At 46.7% G+C, this 19,287-nt stretch overlaps 1 protein-coding gene across 6 annotated transcripts in view; it reads left to right on the plus strand.

The window, feature by feature from the left end:
* frmd4a (FERM domain containing 4A) overlaps window positions 1-19,287 on the plus strand; it is a 371,653-nt gene that overhangs the window by 174,023 nt on the left and 178,343 nt on the right. For all 6 annotated transcript variants that reach the window (XM_069907581.1, XM_069907580.1, XM_069907582.1 and 3 more), the window contains one exon: window positions 7,595-7,660. In XM_069907581.1, the coding sequence (XP_069763682.1) occupies window positions 7,595-7,660 (66 nt within the window). The remainder of the gene's footprint in view (window positions 1-7,594; window positions 7,661-19,287) is intronic.

Below are 19,287 nucleotides of genomic sequence, written 5' to 3' on the forward strand. Positions count from 1 at the left end.
GACTTCCTCAACCTCCTCTTCCACCTTCCCATCCTCCTCTCAGTGGCTGAAGATCTGCTCCCCAAATCCCAACAAGGATTCCATCCATCGGGAGACACAGCACTATGAGGGGCATGGATGGAAACTTGACCAACAGATGAGGTATCCTTTCCTTGAGCAATCAGGTTCAGGGTCAGCGTACATGTCGTGGTGTACGTCACAGAAACAGGTCCTTCTGCTTACACTCCCATGATGATCCTTTCACCCTGAAGCTGAGAAGGGATCCAGTAAAAATCCCAAGGCTGTTTGTTGCCTGGACCACAGGGCCTGAGGGGCGGTGAAGGCAGCGACTCTCACAACATCTGGGCAAACATTTGAATTTCCATGGTGTAGAAGGGCACAGACTGTGGACAGCATGGACTTTATGGGCCAAAGGACTTATTCCTGTGCTGTCAGACTTAAGGACACGATGTATATGATCCTCAGAACAAGATCATTCCAAGGAGAGACGCAGGGTATGAAAGCCTCTGTTTTTCCCCGGGTTTCCCCCAGGTTTCCCCAGATGTTCTATTTTCCTCCCACCCTCCAAAACCATCTAGGAGTGGCAGGTAAAAGGGGTGACATGGTTTCATGGGCCAGAATCAGCTTGTACTGTCTTTTAAATAAACCTATAATTGCATGGACATGATTGAAGGCACAAAACAGTCAACTCTATAGAGCAGCCACTCTCAACAGGCCCCTGTGGAGGTCAGTTGGAGAGAAGTATGAAAGAAACCAATCAAACTTGACTGCTTCACAGGGAAGGGAGCCCATAAACGTTGAGCAGGGTCCTTAGGGGATCACAGGAAGATAAGGTTGGGAATGGGTGCACTAGAACATCCTTTTCAAACTTGCCCAAACTGGGAAATTCTTCTCCAGAGTCATATTAGTGGGTTCACAGCACAACCAATTTGATTGCTGCTGGGGTCGGTAAGCAGGGGCCAACACTCCAACCTTCTGCATCTTCCCCACGAGGAATGGTGCACAGCTCAGGAAAAGGCTCTTTGGCAGCCATGTCTGCGTGGAGCATTCATAAAATCAGAGGGTAGTCTTTATTCACAATAAATTATTTACTAGATGAAAAAGGTTTAAAGTCTCTTCCAATCCTTCGTTTCATATCCATACACCTGTCACTGTACGTCATTATATTCAATTCTGTTTACACCATTACCACCCCTGTGGCACCTTGTTGTTTCTCCTCCATCTCAGCCCCTCAGTGCCCGGTAGTGGGAGGACTCTAGACCGAGGGCCTTCCCCACAGTGCCCTCGTGATGGTTGCGCCAAGCCTCAGTGCATCCCTCAGCACGTACTCCTGCAACTGGAATGTGCCAGTCGGCAGCATTTCCCCCACCAACATCTCCATGCGCTGGAAGACCAACAGGCTTCGGGGAGACCAACATGCACCTTTCACTGAGTCAATGGTCTTCCAGCAGTTCTGCGTGTCAGACTCTGTGTCTGTGCCCAGGAACAGCTCATCGATCAGAGAGTCCCTTGTCACGTTGCCGCTGGGGATGAACCGTGACAAGGACCCTCGCGTCCTTCTGCGCACTGTCTTAGTGAATCTGCATTCAGCAAAGAGGTGGGTGTCTGTCTCCAATTCACTGCAATCATCTTGGGGACAACGTGCGTGTGGGTGATGTTCTGGTCATGTAGGAAAAATCTGATTGGGAAGGATTCTCTCAACACCAGCCAGGCCAAGTCCATATAAAATTATTAAAGGGATGGAGAAGATAGAATCAAGAAAGTTGTTTCCATTGTTAGGTGAGACTAGAACTAGAGGGCACAGCCTCAAGATTCATGGAACAAAATTTAAGACAGAGATGAGGAGGAACTTCTTCTCCCAGTAAGTAATGAATCTGTGAAATTCTCTGTGCAAGGATCAATAGATGTTTACATAATAGGGGGTTTTGGGGAGATGGGGAAAAAGCAGGTAAGTGGAGCTGATCCATAGTCAGATCAGCCATGGTCTTGTGAAAGGTGATGGCCAACTCTATTTCTCTGCCCAACATAAACTGAAACTTTACTGCTTCTACATGGCCTGTTCCCTCTATTAACTTCACATTTATGTGCTCATTAATGTTGCTGTCGTATCAAGTTCCACCACCTCCTGGCAACTCATTCCAGGCACCCACTTCTCTGTGTAGACTTGCCCCACACATCTCCCCAAAACATTGTCCCCTCATCTTAAACACGTTCTCTGATAGATGATATTTTTATTCTAGGGAAAAAGGATCCTGACTGTCTACCCCATCTGTGCTTCTCATAATTTTATATAAAGTCTTGTCAAATCTTACTCAGCCTCCGGCACTCCAGAGTAACCCACCCCAGTTTGTCGAACCTCCCCTGATAGCTCATCCCTCTAATCTAGGCAGCATTCTTGTTAATCTCTTGTGCCCTCTTTACAATGCCTCCACACCCTTTCTGCAGTGGGGTGACCAGAATAATACGCCTTATTCCAAGTGTAGCCAAAGATGGCAATATCCTCTTTATGTCATCCCTGCCGTGTAGAATGAAGCTCCAAGGACAGGAGTCTGTTGTCCAAATGTCTGGTCTCTTGTACCAGGGATCTTCTTGGGAATAAAAGTAAAACCAGACACAAACTAGGGCCAATCAGAGGCCAACCTGACCTGACCTCAGCCAATTCAAATCTGATTGGACCACACTCCATTCAGTTGTGTCTCAGCCACAACCAATCTGAAGCCAACTGACCAGCGGATAAGGCCTGATCCAAGGCGAGAATGAATAATTCTTTTTGGGACCAAGCCCCATTCATGATCACCGTGAATGTAAAACCTTTGTGCACCCTGTCCTCACACAGTGGCAAGGGAATTGGACTGACTAGGTTTGTCCTTGAAAGGGCCAACATGTCCTCTGTGGGCTGAATGGCCTGTGCTGCCCTAAGGTTCTATGGTGTGATTTTGCCAAGGTTGTCACTACTCATTAACTACTGATGGTTGGTCTCCATTCACTTTGTTATGAGTTTCAAACACTGGAGTGAGAGACTGCTTGATATCACAGCACTTGCTGTGCAAACACACTGCTGGTCTTCAGACAGAACACTTTCTAAGAGCACTGAGTAAATATTTAGTCAACGTATTTGAAGTCTGAGTCCAATGTTTTAGTTGAACTGTACTGAGGATTTTCTTAAGTAATGCACTGGGAATGACTGGTTCTCACAACTCAAAGTTCCTTCACTCAAACGATAACTGGAATCTCCCTCCCCACCATCGACATGATCTTCCAGGATTGTTGTCTGAAGAAGGCAAGCAAAATCATTGAGGACCCCTCCACCACGCACACAAAATCTTTCAGCTGCTCCTGTCGGGGAAGAGATCCAGGAGGATCAGAGCCAGCACCCCCAGGCTGAGGAACAGCTTCTTCCCACGGGCAGTGGGAATGCTGAACGACCCAAGGAACTGCTCACATTCACCCTCCGAGACTCTCATATGTAGAAACCAATATTTATTTATAAAAGATAAAACATGTGTCCTGCATATGTCTTTGGCTTGGCTTCGCGGACGAAGATTTATGGAGGGGGTAAATGTCCACGTCAGCTGCAGGCTCGTTTGTGGCTGACAAGTCCGATGCGGGACAGGCAGACACGGTTGCAGGGGAAAATTGGTGGGTTGGGGTTGGGTGTTGGGTTTTTCCTCCTTTGCCTTTTGTCAGTGAGGTGGGCTCTGTGGTCTTCTTCAAAGGAGGTTGCTGCCCGCCGAACTGTGAGGCGCCAAGATGCACGGTTTGAGGCGAGATCAGCCCACTGGCGGTGGTCAATGGGGCAGGCACCAAGAGATTTCCTTAGGCAGTCCTCGTACTTCTTCTTTGGTGCACCTCTGTCACGGTGGCCAGTGGAGAGCTCGCCATATAACACGATCTTGGGAAGGCGATGGTCCTCCATTCTGGAGACGTGACCCACCTAGCAACGTGGACTCGATGCATATGTACTGTTTGTCTATACGTGTGTTGTGTCTGATTGTGTGTCTGCGAGTTTTGCACCGAGGGCCGGAGAACACTGTTTCATGGGGTTGTACTTGTACAATCATTTGACAATAAACTTGAACAAACCTTGCCATCAGGGAGTCTCAGGGTTCGCCTGGGTGGACAGGGTGTAAGGTGACTATGGCAGACAACCATGGTTCTTCGGATCAGTGTGGGCTTTTATAATCTTTCATCCTTGACGGTGAAACAACCCCTGACTGACAGTACACCTTCTAAACTGTAGTTAAGCCTTGAATTATTCCTAAGGGATTGTCTCCAGGACAATAGAAGGAATTTGCTGCTCCGTAGGTTGTATTATGCTCAGGCACCGCAAGATTGGACATTGGACACAGGAAGGACCCACACAGTCACCAAGATGTTGGCAACTTGCGGGCAAGGAACCCACACAGGCTACAGTCTGCTGGCGACGAGGTCAAAGGACTCACACCAGGTGGTGGGCTACTAGAGAACCAGGCATCAGAACCGGGATTTGGGAGGGTGCTGAGGGGAAGGAGGGGCTTCCAAAGGGCCCTGGGTGCTGAAGGCTTCCTGCTCTTGTCGGAGGTTTGGATTTGACCTCCGGTTGCCAATGGTTTGCACTGTAGTCTTGTGCGGCTGCAGGAGCGCTCGAGACGAATCCACGGACAACCAGTGACCCTGAAAGGACTCGCTTTGGCTTTTCTTCCTCTGACTGTAAGGGGGCGCCGGGCAATGCTAATGCTGTTGGGTGTATTTGAAGCAGAGATTCACAGGGCATCATGGGTTACAGGAAGAAAGCCAGGATTAGGGCTGAGTGGACAGATGGATCAGCTCATGATTAAAATAGTGGAGCAGACTCAATGGGCTAATGGGCTGACTTCTGCTCCTTCATCTTGTGAATCTCTGTCTGCCTTATAGCAGACTAAAGACAATTTTGTGCAATATTACATTTCTGCTTTGTTACATGACAGTAAAATAGTATCTGATCTGATCTAACAGACAGAAATAAAGACAATGCTTTCTCGAGCACCTCAGGATTTCTTTACGTCACAGCTGGCGAAGAGCTGTTTGAAGAGCAGTGATTGTTGAAGGAAACACATAGCAAGGTCCCACAAACAGTGGGAGAATAGCAAGCAGATGGTCTATTTCACTGATTAAGCTGCACACGTTTCCGGTGTTTTTACAACGACATTCTTTGGCATGCAAAACCTGCAGGACCCAGTTTTACAGCCTCAGGTTCCCCATTGGCATGACATTCAGGTATAAGTAAAGACACAGAAATGCTGGAGAAAGTCAGCAGGTCTCGCAGCGCCCATAGGAAGTAAAGATGTATTACCGACTTTTCCCGTCCACTTTCCTGCCTTCTTCATTCAAGATTCCATATATTGTCACGTACACAAAATGCACAAAAATCTTTTGCTTTGAGGTGACATCAGAACCAAATCACAGTGACGAAGGGATGTCAACTTTCAGGTCACAGTGGGTGCTTTGGCTACTTGTTATTCATTGAATTAGTGGATCAACTGATCCACTATTTCTACTAAGGTCATCTACTGCGTCCGGTGCTCCTGTTGTGGTCTCCTCTACATTGGAGAGACTGGACGCAGACTGGAAGATTGCTTTGTTGAGCACCTCGGCTCTATCTGCCACAATAGCGTGGATCTGCCAGTGGGCACCCATTTTAATTCCCCGACCCATTCCCTTGCTGACATGTCTGTCCATGCATGGCCAGACTGGGACCACAAATTGAAGGAACAGCGCTTCATCTTCCGACTGGGCCCCCTCCAACCACTTGGTATTAATATCAATTTCTCTGGGCTTTGTTAAAACTTCCACCCCCACCCCCCAAGCTCTGTCTCTCCTTCCATCTCCTTTTGTACAGACATGATCATTCTTACCTTGAGCCTTATCATATCTAATTCACACCGTTTATCCGTCTGGATTCCTCCCCCAGCCACACTGTCTGAATTCCTGCTGAGATTTCCTGCTTCTGGCTTATTCTGCTTATTCCTTGAGGAAGGGGCTGGGGGGTGTGGGGGTGAGTTCCTCCAGCATTTTGGTGTGTGTTTAATTGAATTAATGGATATCCAGTGGAAACTCTTTCCCCCTCCCCCTACATTGTGAAGGAGAAGCAGAGGAGATGATGGCAGTAGACCAGCGAGGGGTTCGTCAGCGGAAGGACACACACGCTGTGGGAAATGTTGTCGGAGGAATCACACAGGTTGCGGGCTGCTGGAAACTGGCTCGTGGAAACCAGATGTTGGTGCCAGGATTTGGGAGGGCACTGAGGGTGGGAGGGTCTCCCAAAGGGGTCTCGGGCACTGAAAGGCTTCCTGATCACGTCAGAGGTTTGCATCTGGAGCTCGAGTGGCTGATGGATCGAACAGGAGCCTGTGTGGCTGTAGAGGTGTGGGAATTGCTGGAGGCAAATCCACGGACACTTAGTGACTCTAAAGGGACTCTCTTTTGCTTCCCTTTCTCTTGTACCGTAAAGGACGGGTGATGCTAATGGCAACTCTTTGTCTTCTCCCTGCCATAAGGCAGACAATTTTGTGTAATATTACATGTTCTGTAGTATTACAAGACAATAAAGGAATTTTGAATCTTGTTCTCCAGACTATTCAAACTCTCGCATCTGAACACCCAGGCACAAGGAGCTTTTATGAACAATGTCTCAGCCCCCCTTCCCTCAGTGTGCATTGGCGTCTAGTTTAACTTGTGCACAGCACGGAGTTATACTGACACACTGGGAAGCACATAATAAGAACACCGATGTGCTCTGCCCTCAGAATAGTGGAGCACACAGGAGTGTTACTGTGGCGAAGTATTTGAAATGAACAAAAGCACAGTTTTGGTTTTAATTTACATCTTCAAAAGGGTAAAAGAATTTGGGGCTTACAGGGAGAGGATCTGTGTGTGGAGGAGTGTAGAGATAGGGCCTCTCCCTTCCCTCTCTCTCCCTCTCTCCCCTCTTCTATATCTCTCTCTCCCCATCTCTCTCTATATCTCTCCACCCTCACAGGAGGCAGGTCTAAAAGAGGTGGGGAGATTAAATCTGGGGCCATTGTAGAGTTCAGGACTGGAGAGCAGAGGAGGCGGTGCAGTGGGGACGTGCTCACTGTTTTTAAAGCAAGTGGGAATGTCAGATCAGTGGGGAAAAATAAGAAGCAGACAGATCGAGTGAGGCAACTCTGGGCTCATTTTCAGCTGAAATATGGATAAAAAGCCTTCAAAGGTGATGAATTCTCTGACTGTGGGGGAAGTTACTGTTCACTGTGTCTGGCTCCAGCAAGTTGGTGGTGCAGCAAGTTCTGGGAACACGGTGGATGTATCGTTGTCCCCTCCACTTTAAAACAGAGCACTGCAGCCCTGACTCCGTGACATGCATCGGAAGCTAGTTTTACGAAAGATTTCCTGTGGGGATTGTGCCAGACTCATTCTGCTTAGCTCTTTGCTAGCTGGTCCAAGCTGATGCAGTTAGCAGAACTCGGCGTGGCAGCGTGGTTCCACTCCACTCTCTCTCCAGCCAGATCCCCGGAGAGGGTCAGAGGGCTTTTGGGGTTCTAACGCTCTTGGGTGGCCAATCTTCATTCTGACAGATGTTTGCGGTCTCTTTCAGATGTCGGAAGGTCGTCGGTGTCAGGTACACCTTCTGGATGACAGGAAGCTGGAACTTCTTGTTCAGGTGAGTGAACAGTTTCTGTCACACTGAGTGAACAGCCTCTTCACATGGCAACAGGAACTTTGTACATGCTCATTATTCAACACTTTGGGCATCTAAAGTTCCATAATAAGAAGAACTCCCATGTAAATTACATTGAATATCTATTGTCACATGTACTGGAAAAGCTTCATTTTGTATGCTATCCAAACAAGCCAACTCACACTTGGGAACAGCAGGTAGTGTATTAATAACAAAGTGCATGGTGTAGTGTTACAATACAGCAGAGCATACACGGTGCAGTGTTACAGAACATCAAAGAGTGCACGGTGCAGTGTTACAGAACGTCAAAGAGTGCACAGTGGAGTGTTACAGAATGTCAAAGAGTGCACGGTGCAGTGTTACAGAACGTCAAAGAGTGCACAGTGGAGTGTTACAGAATGTCAAAGAGTGCACGGTGCAGTGTTACAGTATGTCAAAGCGCACGGTGTAGCATTACAGTACGTCAAAGAGTACACGGTGTAATTTTACAGTATGTCAAAGTGAAGTATTACAGTACATCCAAGAGTGCAAGGTGCAGTGTTACAGAACGTCAAAGAGTGCACAGTGGAGTGTTACAGAATGTCAAAGAGTGCACGGTGCAGTGTTACAGTATGTCAAAGCGCACGGTGTAGCATTACAGTACGTCAAAGAGTACACGGTGTAATTTTACAGTATGTCAAAGTGAAGTATTACAGTACATCAAAGAGTGCATGGTGCAGTGTTACAGAACGTCAAAGAGTGCACGGTGTAGTTTTACAGTTTGTCAAAGTGCACGGTGCAGTATTACAGTACATCAAAGAGTGCACGGTGTAGTGTTACACTATGTCAAAGTGCACGGTGCAGTATTACAGTACATCAAAGAGTGCACGGTGCCGTGTTACAGTATGTCAAAATGCACGGTGTAGCATTACAGTACGTCAAAGAGTACACAGTGTAATTTTACAGTATGTCAAAGTGCAGTATTACAGTACATCAAACAGTGTACGGTGCAGTGTTACAGAACCTCAAAGAGTGCATGGTGCAGTGTCACAGTACATCAAAGTGCATGGTGTAGCGTTATACATCATGGTGTAGTGTTACAAGGGCAAAGTGCACGATATAGAGAAAAGTAGTTACACAATGCAAGAACGTTATCTTTACCAATGAGAGATGTGTTTGGGAATCTGATAATAACAAGAAAGTAACTGTCCTTGAATGTTTTTCCATGCTTGTTATCTTCTGCCCATTGGAAGGGGGGAGAAGAGTGTGTGACTGGCGTGGGGTGGGTCATTCAATATTTGTCAGCTTTCCCAAGGCAGCAGGAGTTATGAACAGTCGATGGAGGAGAGGCTGGTTTGTTCAATTGCCTGAGCTGCATTCACCACCCTGCAGTTTCTGTGTAAATTCAATTCAATACATGCAGTTAGTAAACCAACCTGTTAGTAACATTACTGAGGTAACCATCTCAACCCCACACTTATGTTTCAGTTCTCAACATGATACTTGAGATTCTAAATAAGTTTGACAAGGACATCGATAGGAAAGACTAGCTATTCTCAGCTGGGGGCCCGGGATCATAAACTGTTTTTTATGTGATTTAAATAGTCAATTGGAGAGAAGTAAAAAAGAAACCATGACGGCTTCACAGGGAAGGGGGTCCATAAACTTTGTGCAGAGTCCTGAGGGAGGGCCATAGCCGGGAAAAAAAAGTTGAGAATGGCTGGGGTAGACTGTCAGAATCTTATGTGAAATACGAAAGTCTGCAGATGCTGTGATTGTAGTGAAAACACAGAAATGCTGGAGGAACTCAGCTAGTCTTTCAGCATCCATAGGAGACATAGATGTATTGTCGAGGTTTTGGGCCTGAGCCCTTCCTCAAGGAATAAGCAGAATATGAGCCAGAAGGCAGGAAATCTCCGAGAGTGTCCGGATTCAGACGGTTCTGGCTGGGGGGAGGAACTAAAGGTGTTAATTGGACATGAGAAGGGGTGATGCAAGAATTTATCGTGTCTGTGCGAAAGGAGACATAGAGCTGGGGGAAGGTGGCAGGGTAAGAAGTGGGAGGGGGGAGTTTAACGAAACACAGAGAAGTCAATATTAATGCCATCCGGTTGGAGGGAGCCCAGACAGAAGATGAAGTGTGGCTCTCCAATTTGCGTGTGGTCTCAGTCTGGCAGTGCATGAGACCGTGGACAGACATGTCAGGAAGGGAATGGGACGGGGAATTGAAATGGGTGGCCACTAGGAGATCCATGCTGTTGCGGCGGACAGAACTGAGATTATCCCCAGGCTTAAAAAGTCGAATACTGGATGACATGCATTTAAGGTGAGAGGGGGAAAGTGTAAACGAGATGTGCAGGGCTGGGTTTTTTCACAGAGCTGCCTGGAACGGTTGCCAGGAGTAATGGTGAAAGAAGAACAATAATAATGTTTAAGAGTTAAACAGGAAAGTCTGCAGACTCTGTGACTGCCGTGCAATATACAGGAACAGACAGGGATTGGAGGGATATGTATTATGTGCAGGCAGGAAAGATTGAGTTGAATCATGTTCAGCACAGGCATTGTGGGTAGAAGGGCCTCTTCACATGTTCTATATTCAATGTATGTTATTTGGTCATGGATATTCATCAGGGGATAGAATCCATAATTCTGATAAACTTCTGGCCAGTGCCTGAGACCAAAATTACGGCATCGTAGTTGAATCAAGTTTATTAGGATCTGATTGCACAAGTTCACCCGACAAAACAGCATTCTCCGGACCTTGATGCAAAACACGCAGACACTCAACCAGGCAAATAATACATAGGGAGACTCATAACTGCTCTTGAAGACAAACCACAGCCCAATTCCAGTGACTGGACGGAGAAACATACAAAATAGGTGCAGGAGTAGGCCATTTGGCCCTTCAAGCCTACACCGCCATTCATTATGATCATGGCTGATCAATACCTGGTTCCTGCCTTCTCCCCATACCCCCTAATCCCCTTGGTCACAAGGGCCAAATCTAACCTACACTTAAATAATGACAGGGAACCGGCCTCAACTACTTCCTGTGGCAAAGAATTCCACACATTTACCACTCTCTGAGAGAAGAAATTTTTCCTCATCTCAGTCCTAAAAAAACTTCCCCTTTATCCTTAAACTATGGCCGCTGGTTCTAGTTTATCCCAGCATTGGAAACAACCTTCCTGCATCTAGACACACCTGTGTTGGTAGAGATGCAGCAACCTCGAGTTCACGGGGGTGGGGGGGGGGGGGGTGGTCTTTTCAATATGTAAATCATCGAGTTAAAAGCTGCCACATCATCAGTACAAGGAGTCACAGGAGACTGCACCTGCTGGTATGTGAACCCCAGCACAATCTGCTGAAGAGTATCAGCTCGAAAGGTCAACCACCCTTTATCGCCCACCGATACTGCTCGACTTACTGAGTTCCTTCAGCAGGTTGTGTTTGTTACCATCAGTACATGTGGCTGTTCACAAAGTGGTGGAGACGGGGTCTTTAACGATCTGTTACGGCACATCAGCTGGATACATTGACAGTCAGCAGGGTTTTCCTGAAGTCAGGTTCTGGGACTTCCTACTCAATCTGGGACAGTTCCCAATTCTCAGTCCTGCTCCCTCCCATATTGCCCACACAGACCCTCTCCCACAGAGCAGAACCTGACCCTACAATCCTGCTCAAGATAAGTCACTCCAATGCCCCCTTCTCATTGTAGGTGTAACTGAGATCAGTGGGCAAACATGGTGGGAATGGACTTTTCTGACACAATGTAATCTACCTCTCCTTCACCAGTCCCCAGGTAGTTCCATGTGCTGCCCACTCCTTGTCACTGTGAGCTCTGTGAATACTGAGATATCATAGCCTAGAACTATTTTAACTTTCTAAAACATTTAAATACCTGATTACAAAACCTGTGTGAACTATTAAATCAGCTAAAAGTTAATTAGCCCCAGTTTCCAGTTTGAGGTACCTGGTTAGAAGCTCTTCAGTGCCAAGATGGACTGACATTTCTATTAGTTTCATATGTTTGGAAGCTGGTAACTAGGCCAAGGATGTTACAGGGATGCAGACGATGCTCCCACAGATATTGTTGTAAAATGCCTGCACGGTGGTCAGAGGATGTTTAGCATGGAAGTTCCCACTGCGACAAGGTCGTGAAGTCTTGCTTTAAACCTAAGTCCTCTGGCTGCATTGAGACGGAGGTTGGGAAATCTCCCCAAACGAGAGAGCTGCTCGGCAGTAATGTGAAAAGTCTCGGCAGAACAAAGCCACTGTTACCTCACTCCTGCCAACCTGTCATAAAGAGCCCACACTCTCACACACACTCAAACACTCACTCACTCACTCTCTCACACACTCAAACATGTCCAGTGTGTAGCTACACACACACTCACTCTCTTACACACATAAACATGTCCAGCGTGTAGCTACACACAAACACACTCTCACTCTCTCACACACATAAACATGTCCAGCGTGTAGCTACACACAAACACACTCTCACTCTCTCACACACATAAACATGTCCAGCGTGTAGCTGCACACACACTCACACACACACTCACTCACTCACTCACTCTTTCACACACACTCTCTCACACACATAAACATGTCCAGCGTGTAGCTACACACACACTCTCACACACAGACAGAACATGTCCAGCGTGTAGCTACACACACACTCACACACACACAAACATGTCCAGCGTGTAGCTACACACACACTCTCACACACACAAACATGTCCAGCGTGTAGCTACACACACACTCTCACTCTCTCACACACACAAACGTATCCAGTGTGTAGCTACACACACACACTTTCTCACATACACAAACATGTCCAACGTGTAGCTACACACACTCTCTCTCACACATACACACACAAACATGTCCAGTGTGTAGCTTCACGCACGCACGCACGCACACAACCCCAACCATACAAGCATGTTCATATGCCATCTCAGGGATATGATTAATATGTACATGAGCGCATACTCACTCGCTCACACACACACACACACACACACACACACACACACACACACACACACGTATGTATTCACAAATGCATACTCACACACATTCACTGACGAATGATCGTCAGATGTATAAACACATTGTCTCATTCATATGAGTAAGACACAAAAGTCCGCAGACTCTGTTGTTGAAGTTAAAATCACGAGGCTGGAGAAACTCAGCAGGTCAAACTGTGTCCTTCATACAGCAAAGATAAAGATACAGAACCAGTGTTTCCAGGCAAAAGCCCTTCATTAAGGTCTGATCAAGGTGGTCCAGGCACCTGCCAACTTCTGCTTGTCCCTTGATGAAGGGCTCAAGTCTGAAACGTTGGTTCTGTATCTTTATCTTTGCTTCATAAAGGACACGGTTTGACCTGCTGAGTTTCTCCAGCCTTGTGTTTTACTGGTCTCATTCATACATTTAATTGCACCTCCTGCACATGAAGAGACACATCAGTGCAGATCCTACCCCAATGTTTTAGAATTGCCTTGAAAGCCAAATGAACTGAAGAGCGGTTTTCTGTTTTAAAACTGAAATGAAATGCTATTGAAGGAATGGATGAGGTGTGTAGTCAGAACAACCGTTGCTCAGTATGCATCAGTCTGGATACTCTGTCATAACTGATTTGCAGAAATTAACTTGCCTCACTAAACAACACCATGACTTAATCTCTTTACCAAACAAGGGCCCTAGTTTTAAAACCCTGCTTTCTTTCTCTCCCAGAGTCCTGAGAGACCATGGTCTTTAAGTGCAGTGCTTATTTTGGCAAATTATCAAGTAGTATGGGTTTCTGCCCTGCCTTTTTCACGGACCTGTTTTGAAAGAATTTTGACATGTTGATCGTCAGGAAACTGTTCTCCATGCTGCTCACATCTGAATTATTGGAACAGACTGGCCTGCAAAGTTTCTCTGTTATTCATTCTGTGCACTGCCCCTTAGAACTGACAGGATGTCCCAGATATTTTATTTATTGTGTTTTTGTAATGTCTCGGCTGGGAGGACCTGCAGATTCAGGGCTTAATACCTCCTGTAGTTGAGCAGTCTGGCACAAACAGTGTCACTTCACAGAAGACAACCAAGTTCACTTTAATATAATACGAGTCTTGTATTTACTTTAGTGTGATTTTGTTTTACTGCCTGTTCAGTATACAGATATTTTTCTCCTTGTCTGCCACACACAGTATCAGTGTCAGTGGTTCTCCGATCTCCGTCATCTGTAAGAAAGGACGAGAGCTGATGAAAGTTTCCTCCGACATCGGATTTCCTCTGTTATTTAGGGGCAGCTCAGTGACGCAGAAGGTAGAACTGCGCCATTGTTGGACCAGACACCTGGGTTCAATTCTGATGCTGTCATTGAGGAGTTTGCATGTTCTCCCTGTGACCATGTGGCTTCCCCCTGGGGTTCTCTGGTTTCCTCCCACATCCAAAAGGCGTGCAGGTTGGGCAATTGATTGGCCATTATAAATTGCGATTAGTCATAGAGTTATACAGCACAGAAACAGGCTGTTCAGCCCAACTCACTCATACTAACCACAATGCCTATCTCTGCTAATTCCACTTTCCTGTGTTTGGCCCATATTCCACTCAATCTTTCCTATCCATTCAAACATCTTTTAAATATGCAACTGTACCCACCTCTGCCTCTTCTTCTCATCCCACATACCCTCTGTGTGAAAAACTTGCCTCTCCTTTAACCCTTTGGACTCCGGCCATTTTAAACCTTTTATCACATATACTCTGGACTGGGTCCATGGGTAAACCTTTACATTATTGAAGAATGGTGCATGGTTGGATATAAAATCAGTCCCTGAAAACCAGGACCTGGAGTCCAAACAGTGAAATCTTTCCCCTCTCATCTTAAAACGATGCTCTCTAGTGTTTAACTCCTCTACCTTGAGTAGGAGTTTGTGACTCATCTCCCCTTTCTATGCCCCTTATTTTAATGGACTCTGTAACCCAGTGGTTCTCAACCTTTTCCTTTCCACTCACGTACCACTTTAAGTATTCCCTGTGCCATAGATGCTCTGTGATTAGTAAGGGGTTGCTTAAGGTGGGAAGAAAATGTTGAAAAATTACTTTGAATCATCCCTCATTGACTCGTTATGTGCATGGTTTCATAACTCCAAAGGAAATGGGCCATTGACAATTTTTCTCAAGCAAAATATTTCATTAACTATTGGGTCCAGAGCAGTGATTCTCAACCTTTCCTTCCCACTCACCTAAGCAATTCCTTTCTAATCACAAAGCATCTATGGCATAGGGATTACTTAAAGTGGGATGTGAGTGGGAAGGAAAAGGTTGAGAACCACTGCTATAACCTTGGCTCCAGTGAGAACAATCCAAGCCTATCCAATCTCTCCTTTAACTAAAGCCAACATCCTGGTGAATCTCTTCTGCCCTCTCTCTCATGCTGCCACATCCTTTCTACAGTGGGGTGGCCAGAACAGCATGCACTATTGAAGGTATGGCCTCGCCATTATTCTGCACAGCTGCTATATGACCTCCCATTTCTTGTACTCAGCATCTCTGCCGATGAAGGCAAGGCAGCGAAACACCTTCTTCACTACCATAGCCATCCGTGTCGCCATTTTCAGGGAGTCATGGAACCATGCCCAATATCCCTTTGTACATCTGTGCTTCTTCTGTACATTTGACCACCCAGTATTAAACCACCCAAAATGCATTACCTTGCACTTGTCTGGAGTCGTTTAGTCTGTTTATTTTTCACATTATACCTAGTACAGCAGGGATTAATGTGGGATTGGTATGAATGGTTGGTGCAGATTTAGAGGGCTGTGTCTATGTGACGCTGTAACAGATAGGAAATGAACAGTTAGTGATTTACCGAGGGACAGGAGGGGGTGATTTCTGCCATTCTAGCCTGCTCTGCCAGTCAGTGAGATCAGGTACCCAACAGGATGTTTATTCAGGGCGCAGTATTTAGAGCAAAAGCACAAACTGTTGGAGGAACTCGTCGATTGAGCAGCACCTGTGGGAGAAAAATAATGGTCAATGTTTCGGGTCAGACCCCAGGACCAAAAAGGTGAACAAATCTTTTTCTTCCACTGACGCTGCTCAACCCCTCTGACTTCCTCCAGCAGATGGTTTGTTGCTGCAGATTCCAATACCTCCAGTTCCTTGTGTCTCCACACGGTGTTTAGATCCACCTCCAATCAGTGAACATTGTGGCGTCCAAATTATGTGCGCACGCCCCTGCAGGTGGCTTCATGTGCGCGTGTGCGTGTAAGAGAGTGTCTGTGGGTGTGTGCACGTCAGTGTGTATGTGTTTGTTTTGTGTCTGTGCATGTGTGCATATGTGTAATGTGACTTGTATCTACACTGAGTGTGTGTGTGAGAGAGAGGGAGAGATGCGTGAACAAGAGAGATGGAAATGGGAATTTGTGGGGGTGTGAGAGAGTGAGATTGCTTTGGAGTGTATGTTTAAGCGAGATGTGTGTGCACATGATGTTTGTGTTAGTGTGCATGTATGTACAGATACATTTGTGTGTGTGCTTGCATATGTCACTGTTAAAGACTCAATGTCTTTCCCAATCAAAACAATTTACACAGCTAACTGGCCTGTAACATCACACTGCATAACAGACACTTGTTGAACTGGGCTCTGTGATAGGGGAATGCATCTTGGAACAATGCACAGTTTTGGACTGAAGCATGGGATATATTGGAAGGAAATTGCTGAGATGTGTAAGGCAGGCCCAGTGTGTTGATGTGAATCACCCTGATGGATGGGGCAGCTTTGGAACCTCCCTCGGGGGTATTTGCCCTGCTGATGTGGGTCACGTTACGTCACAAATGCCTTTTATTTGTATCTGACCGTTCCATTAATCCAGCCACTATGCCTGACACCATGGAGTGAATGATGTTTGATTTCATTATCTCCCTTCGCAACACACAAAAAAAATCAAATCAAAGGCACCCATATCAGAGCAGACTTTTGGTCACATGACTTGTAAAAAGGGGAACAACGTCTTGGCAGAACAAGACTTGAACTCTGGGCTTCCCAGTGGTTTGATGGATGATTTCCTTTCCTGCTACTAAGTCAGACACAGGAGAACTCCACACTCAAACTTTGCTCTGCAGGGAGTTGGCCATTTCTATCAGTTGCCTTTTGTTGCAAGAACAATTTGGGTGTTCCTGTCACCTTGTGGCTGAACCTCTCCTGTTCAATTACGTTGTGGTACCAGTAAATGAAAGAAGTCCTGGTCAAAATTCGGGCAGTGCAAGGTTGTACATCTCTACTCTGAAGAGTTGTGAAAGTGGCTCCTAGTTCCCACAAAATTGGGTGTATTTAAGGCACAGATTGTAAGTTCTTGATTAGCCAGGGCATCAAAGGTTCTGGGGAGGAGGATGGGGAGTGGGGCTGAGTGGATAAATGGATCAGATCATGATTGAATAGGTAGGGACAGACTCGATGGGCTGAATAGCTTATTTCTGCTCCTATATCTTGTGGTCTTTTATCGCTATGTAATATGATCACACACTGAGAGCATATAAGACTGCTAATCCTCTGCCTCTGTCTGTCTCATTTTACCTCCACTACTCCACTCCTCCTACCTCTGCCCCAGTCCCACACGGGGCCGCTGCTCCACCCCTCCCACCCTGCCCACCTTACACGGGGCCGCTGCTCGACCCCTCCCACCCTGCCCTCTTTACATGGGGCCACTGCTCCACCCCTCCCACTCTGCCCACTTTACACGGGGCTACTGCTCCACCCCTCCCACCCTGCCCTCTTTACATGGGGTCGCTGCTCCACCCCTCCCACCTTGCCCTCTTTACACAGGCTTCTCTGCAGTATTTTCTCAGTCTTGATAAAGGCTTTCGGCTTGAAACATCAACTGCTCTTTCTCTCCCATGGATGCAGCTTGGCCCACTGAGTTCCACCAGCAGATTGTGTTTAAGCATCCTAGCAGGATTCTTCCAGCGGTGCACCTGCAGAAGTTGTTAAGAGATGGAGGTGAGCTGCCAAACTTCCTCAGGCTTAGAGCATTGGTACATTGCAAGTCAGAAACCAGTCCCTTCGGCCCTTCCAGTCTGTGCCGAATTTTTAATTTGCCTAGTCCCACTGACCTTCACCCTGCATATCCCTCCCATCCATGTACCTATCCAAATTCCTTCAATGTTAAAATTGAGCCCACGTTCACCACTTCATCTGGCACCTCGTTCCACACTCCCACCACTCTCTGTGTGAAGAAATTCCCCCTAATGTTTCCCTTAACTTTTCCCTTTTACCTTTAACCCATGTCCTGTGATTTGTATCTCACCTACCCTCAGTGGAAAAAGCCGATCTACATTAACTCTATGTATACCCCTCATAATTTTAAATACCTCTATCAAATCTCTCCACATTCTTCTACGCCCCAGGGAAAATAGTCCTAACCTGTTTAACCTTTCCCTGTAGTGAAACACGAAAGTCTGCAGATGCTGTGATTGCAGTAAAAACACAGAAAGGCTGGAGGAACCCAGCCGGGCTAACAGCGTCCATGGGAGATAAGGTATATTATTGACGTTTTGGGCCTGAGGCCGCCTTCATTATCTTGAAGAATGGTTCAGGCCTGAAATGTTGGTAATATATCTTCACCTCCGATGGACACTGTGAGATATGCTGAGTCCCTCTGGCCTTTCCCTATAACGCAGTTGCTCAGGTCCCAGCAGCAACCCAGTAAATCTTCTCTGAGCAAGTAAAGGTGCTGGGGTTCTGACTTGGCCATTGGGTCAGTATGGTTGGGCTACGACTGGTCAGGGCATGTCAAGTGTCTGAGAGTGAACACAAGGAAAAGCTTGGGTTGGAAATTTTGACTATTATCCACTAGAAGTAGGTCATTCAATTTTGTTTCAAAATGTCCTCGAGATGCAACGCAAACACAGTCCCTTCAGCCCAGTGAGTCTGTGCTGATGTCACACACCCATTTTATTTTCAAATTTAAATGTAGACATGCCGCATGGTAAACAGGCCCTTCTGGCCCATGAGACCGTGCCACCCAATTAATCTACAATCCCTGGTACGTTTCAAACGGTGGGAGGAAACCAGAGGATCTGGGGAAAACCCACATAGACACGGGGAGAGCGTACAAACTCCTTACAGACAGGGCCGGATTCGAACCCCAGTCTCAGTCGCTGGCGTTAACTACGAGTCAAAACTGTAGGATTACATTAATCCTATTTTTAATTGCCCCGATTCTAAGCACTGTGAATAATTTACAGCAACCAGTTAACCCTCTGACCCGTGGTTGTGGATCTGGGATGTGGAAGGTAATTGGAGCACCTTGGGCGGGGGGAGGGGGGGAGAGCCCACCCAGTCCCAGGGAGAACATGCAAACTCCACACAGCCAGGACCTGAGGACATGATTGAACCGGGGTCTCTGGCGCCCTGAGGCCACTGCTGTCTTCGTATGGTCGCTGCGTTTCATTTCTATGCCCTCTTGTAAACTGGATCTGCTCACAACATTCCCCACAGAGGAATTTCACCATCAAAACCTAAAGTGAAATGAAAGCTCACGCTTGAGGATGTCCATGACCTATTTCAGCTCAGGGACATCTGGGGCAGGTTCCACACCGACAAGCTGCACTTTTCTATCCTGCCCCTA

Source organism: Narcine bancroftii, chromosome 13 (assembly GCF_036971445.1).
Source record: "Narcine bancroftii isolate sNarBan1 chromosome 13, sNarBan1.hap1, whole genome shotgun sequence".
Lineage (NCBI taxonomy): Eukaryota > Metazoa > Chordata > Chondrichthyes > Torpediniformes > Narcinidae > Narcine > Narcine bancroftii.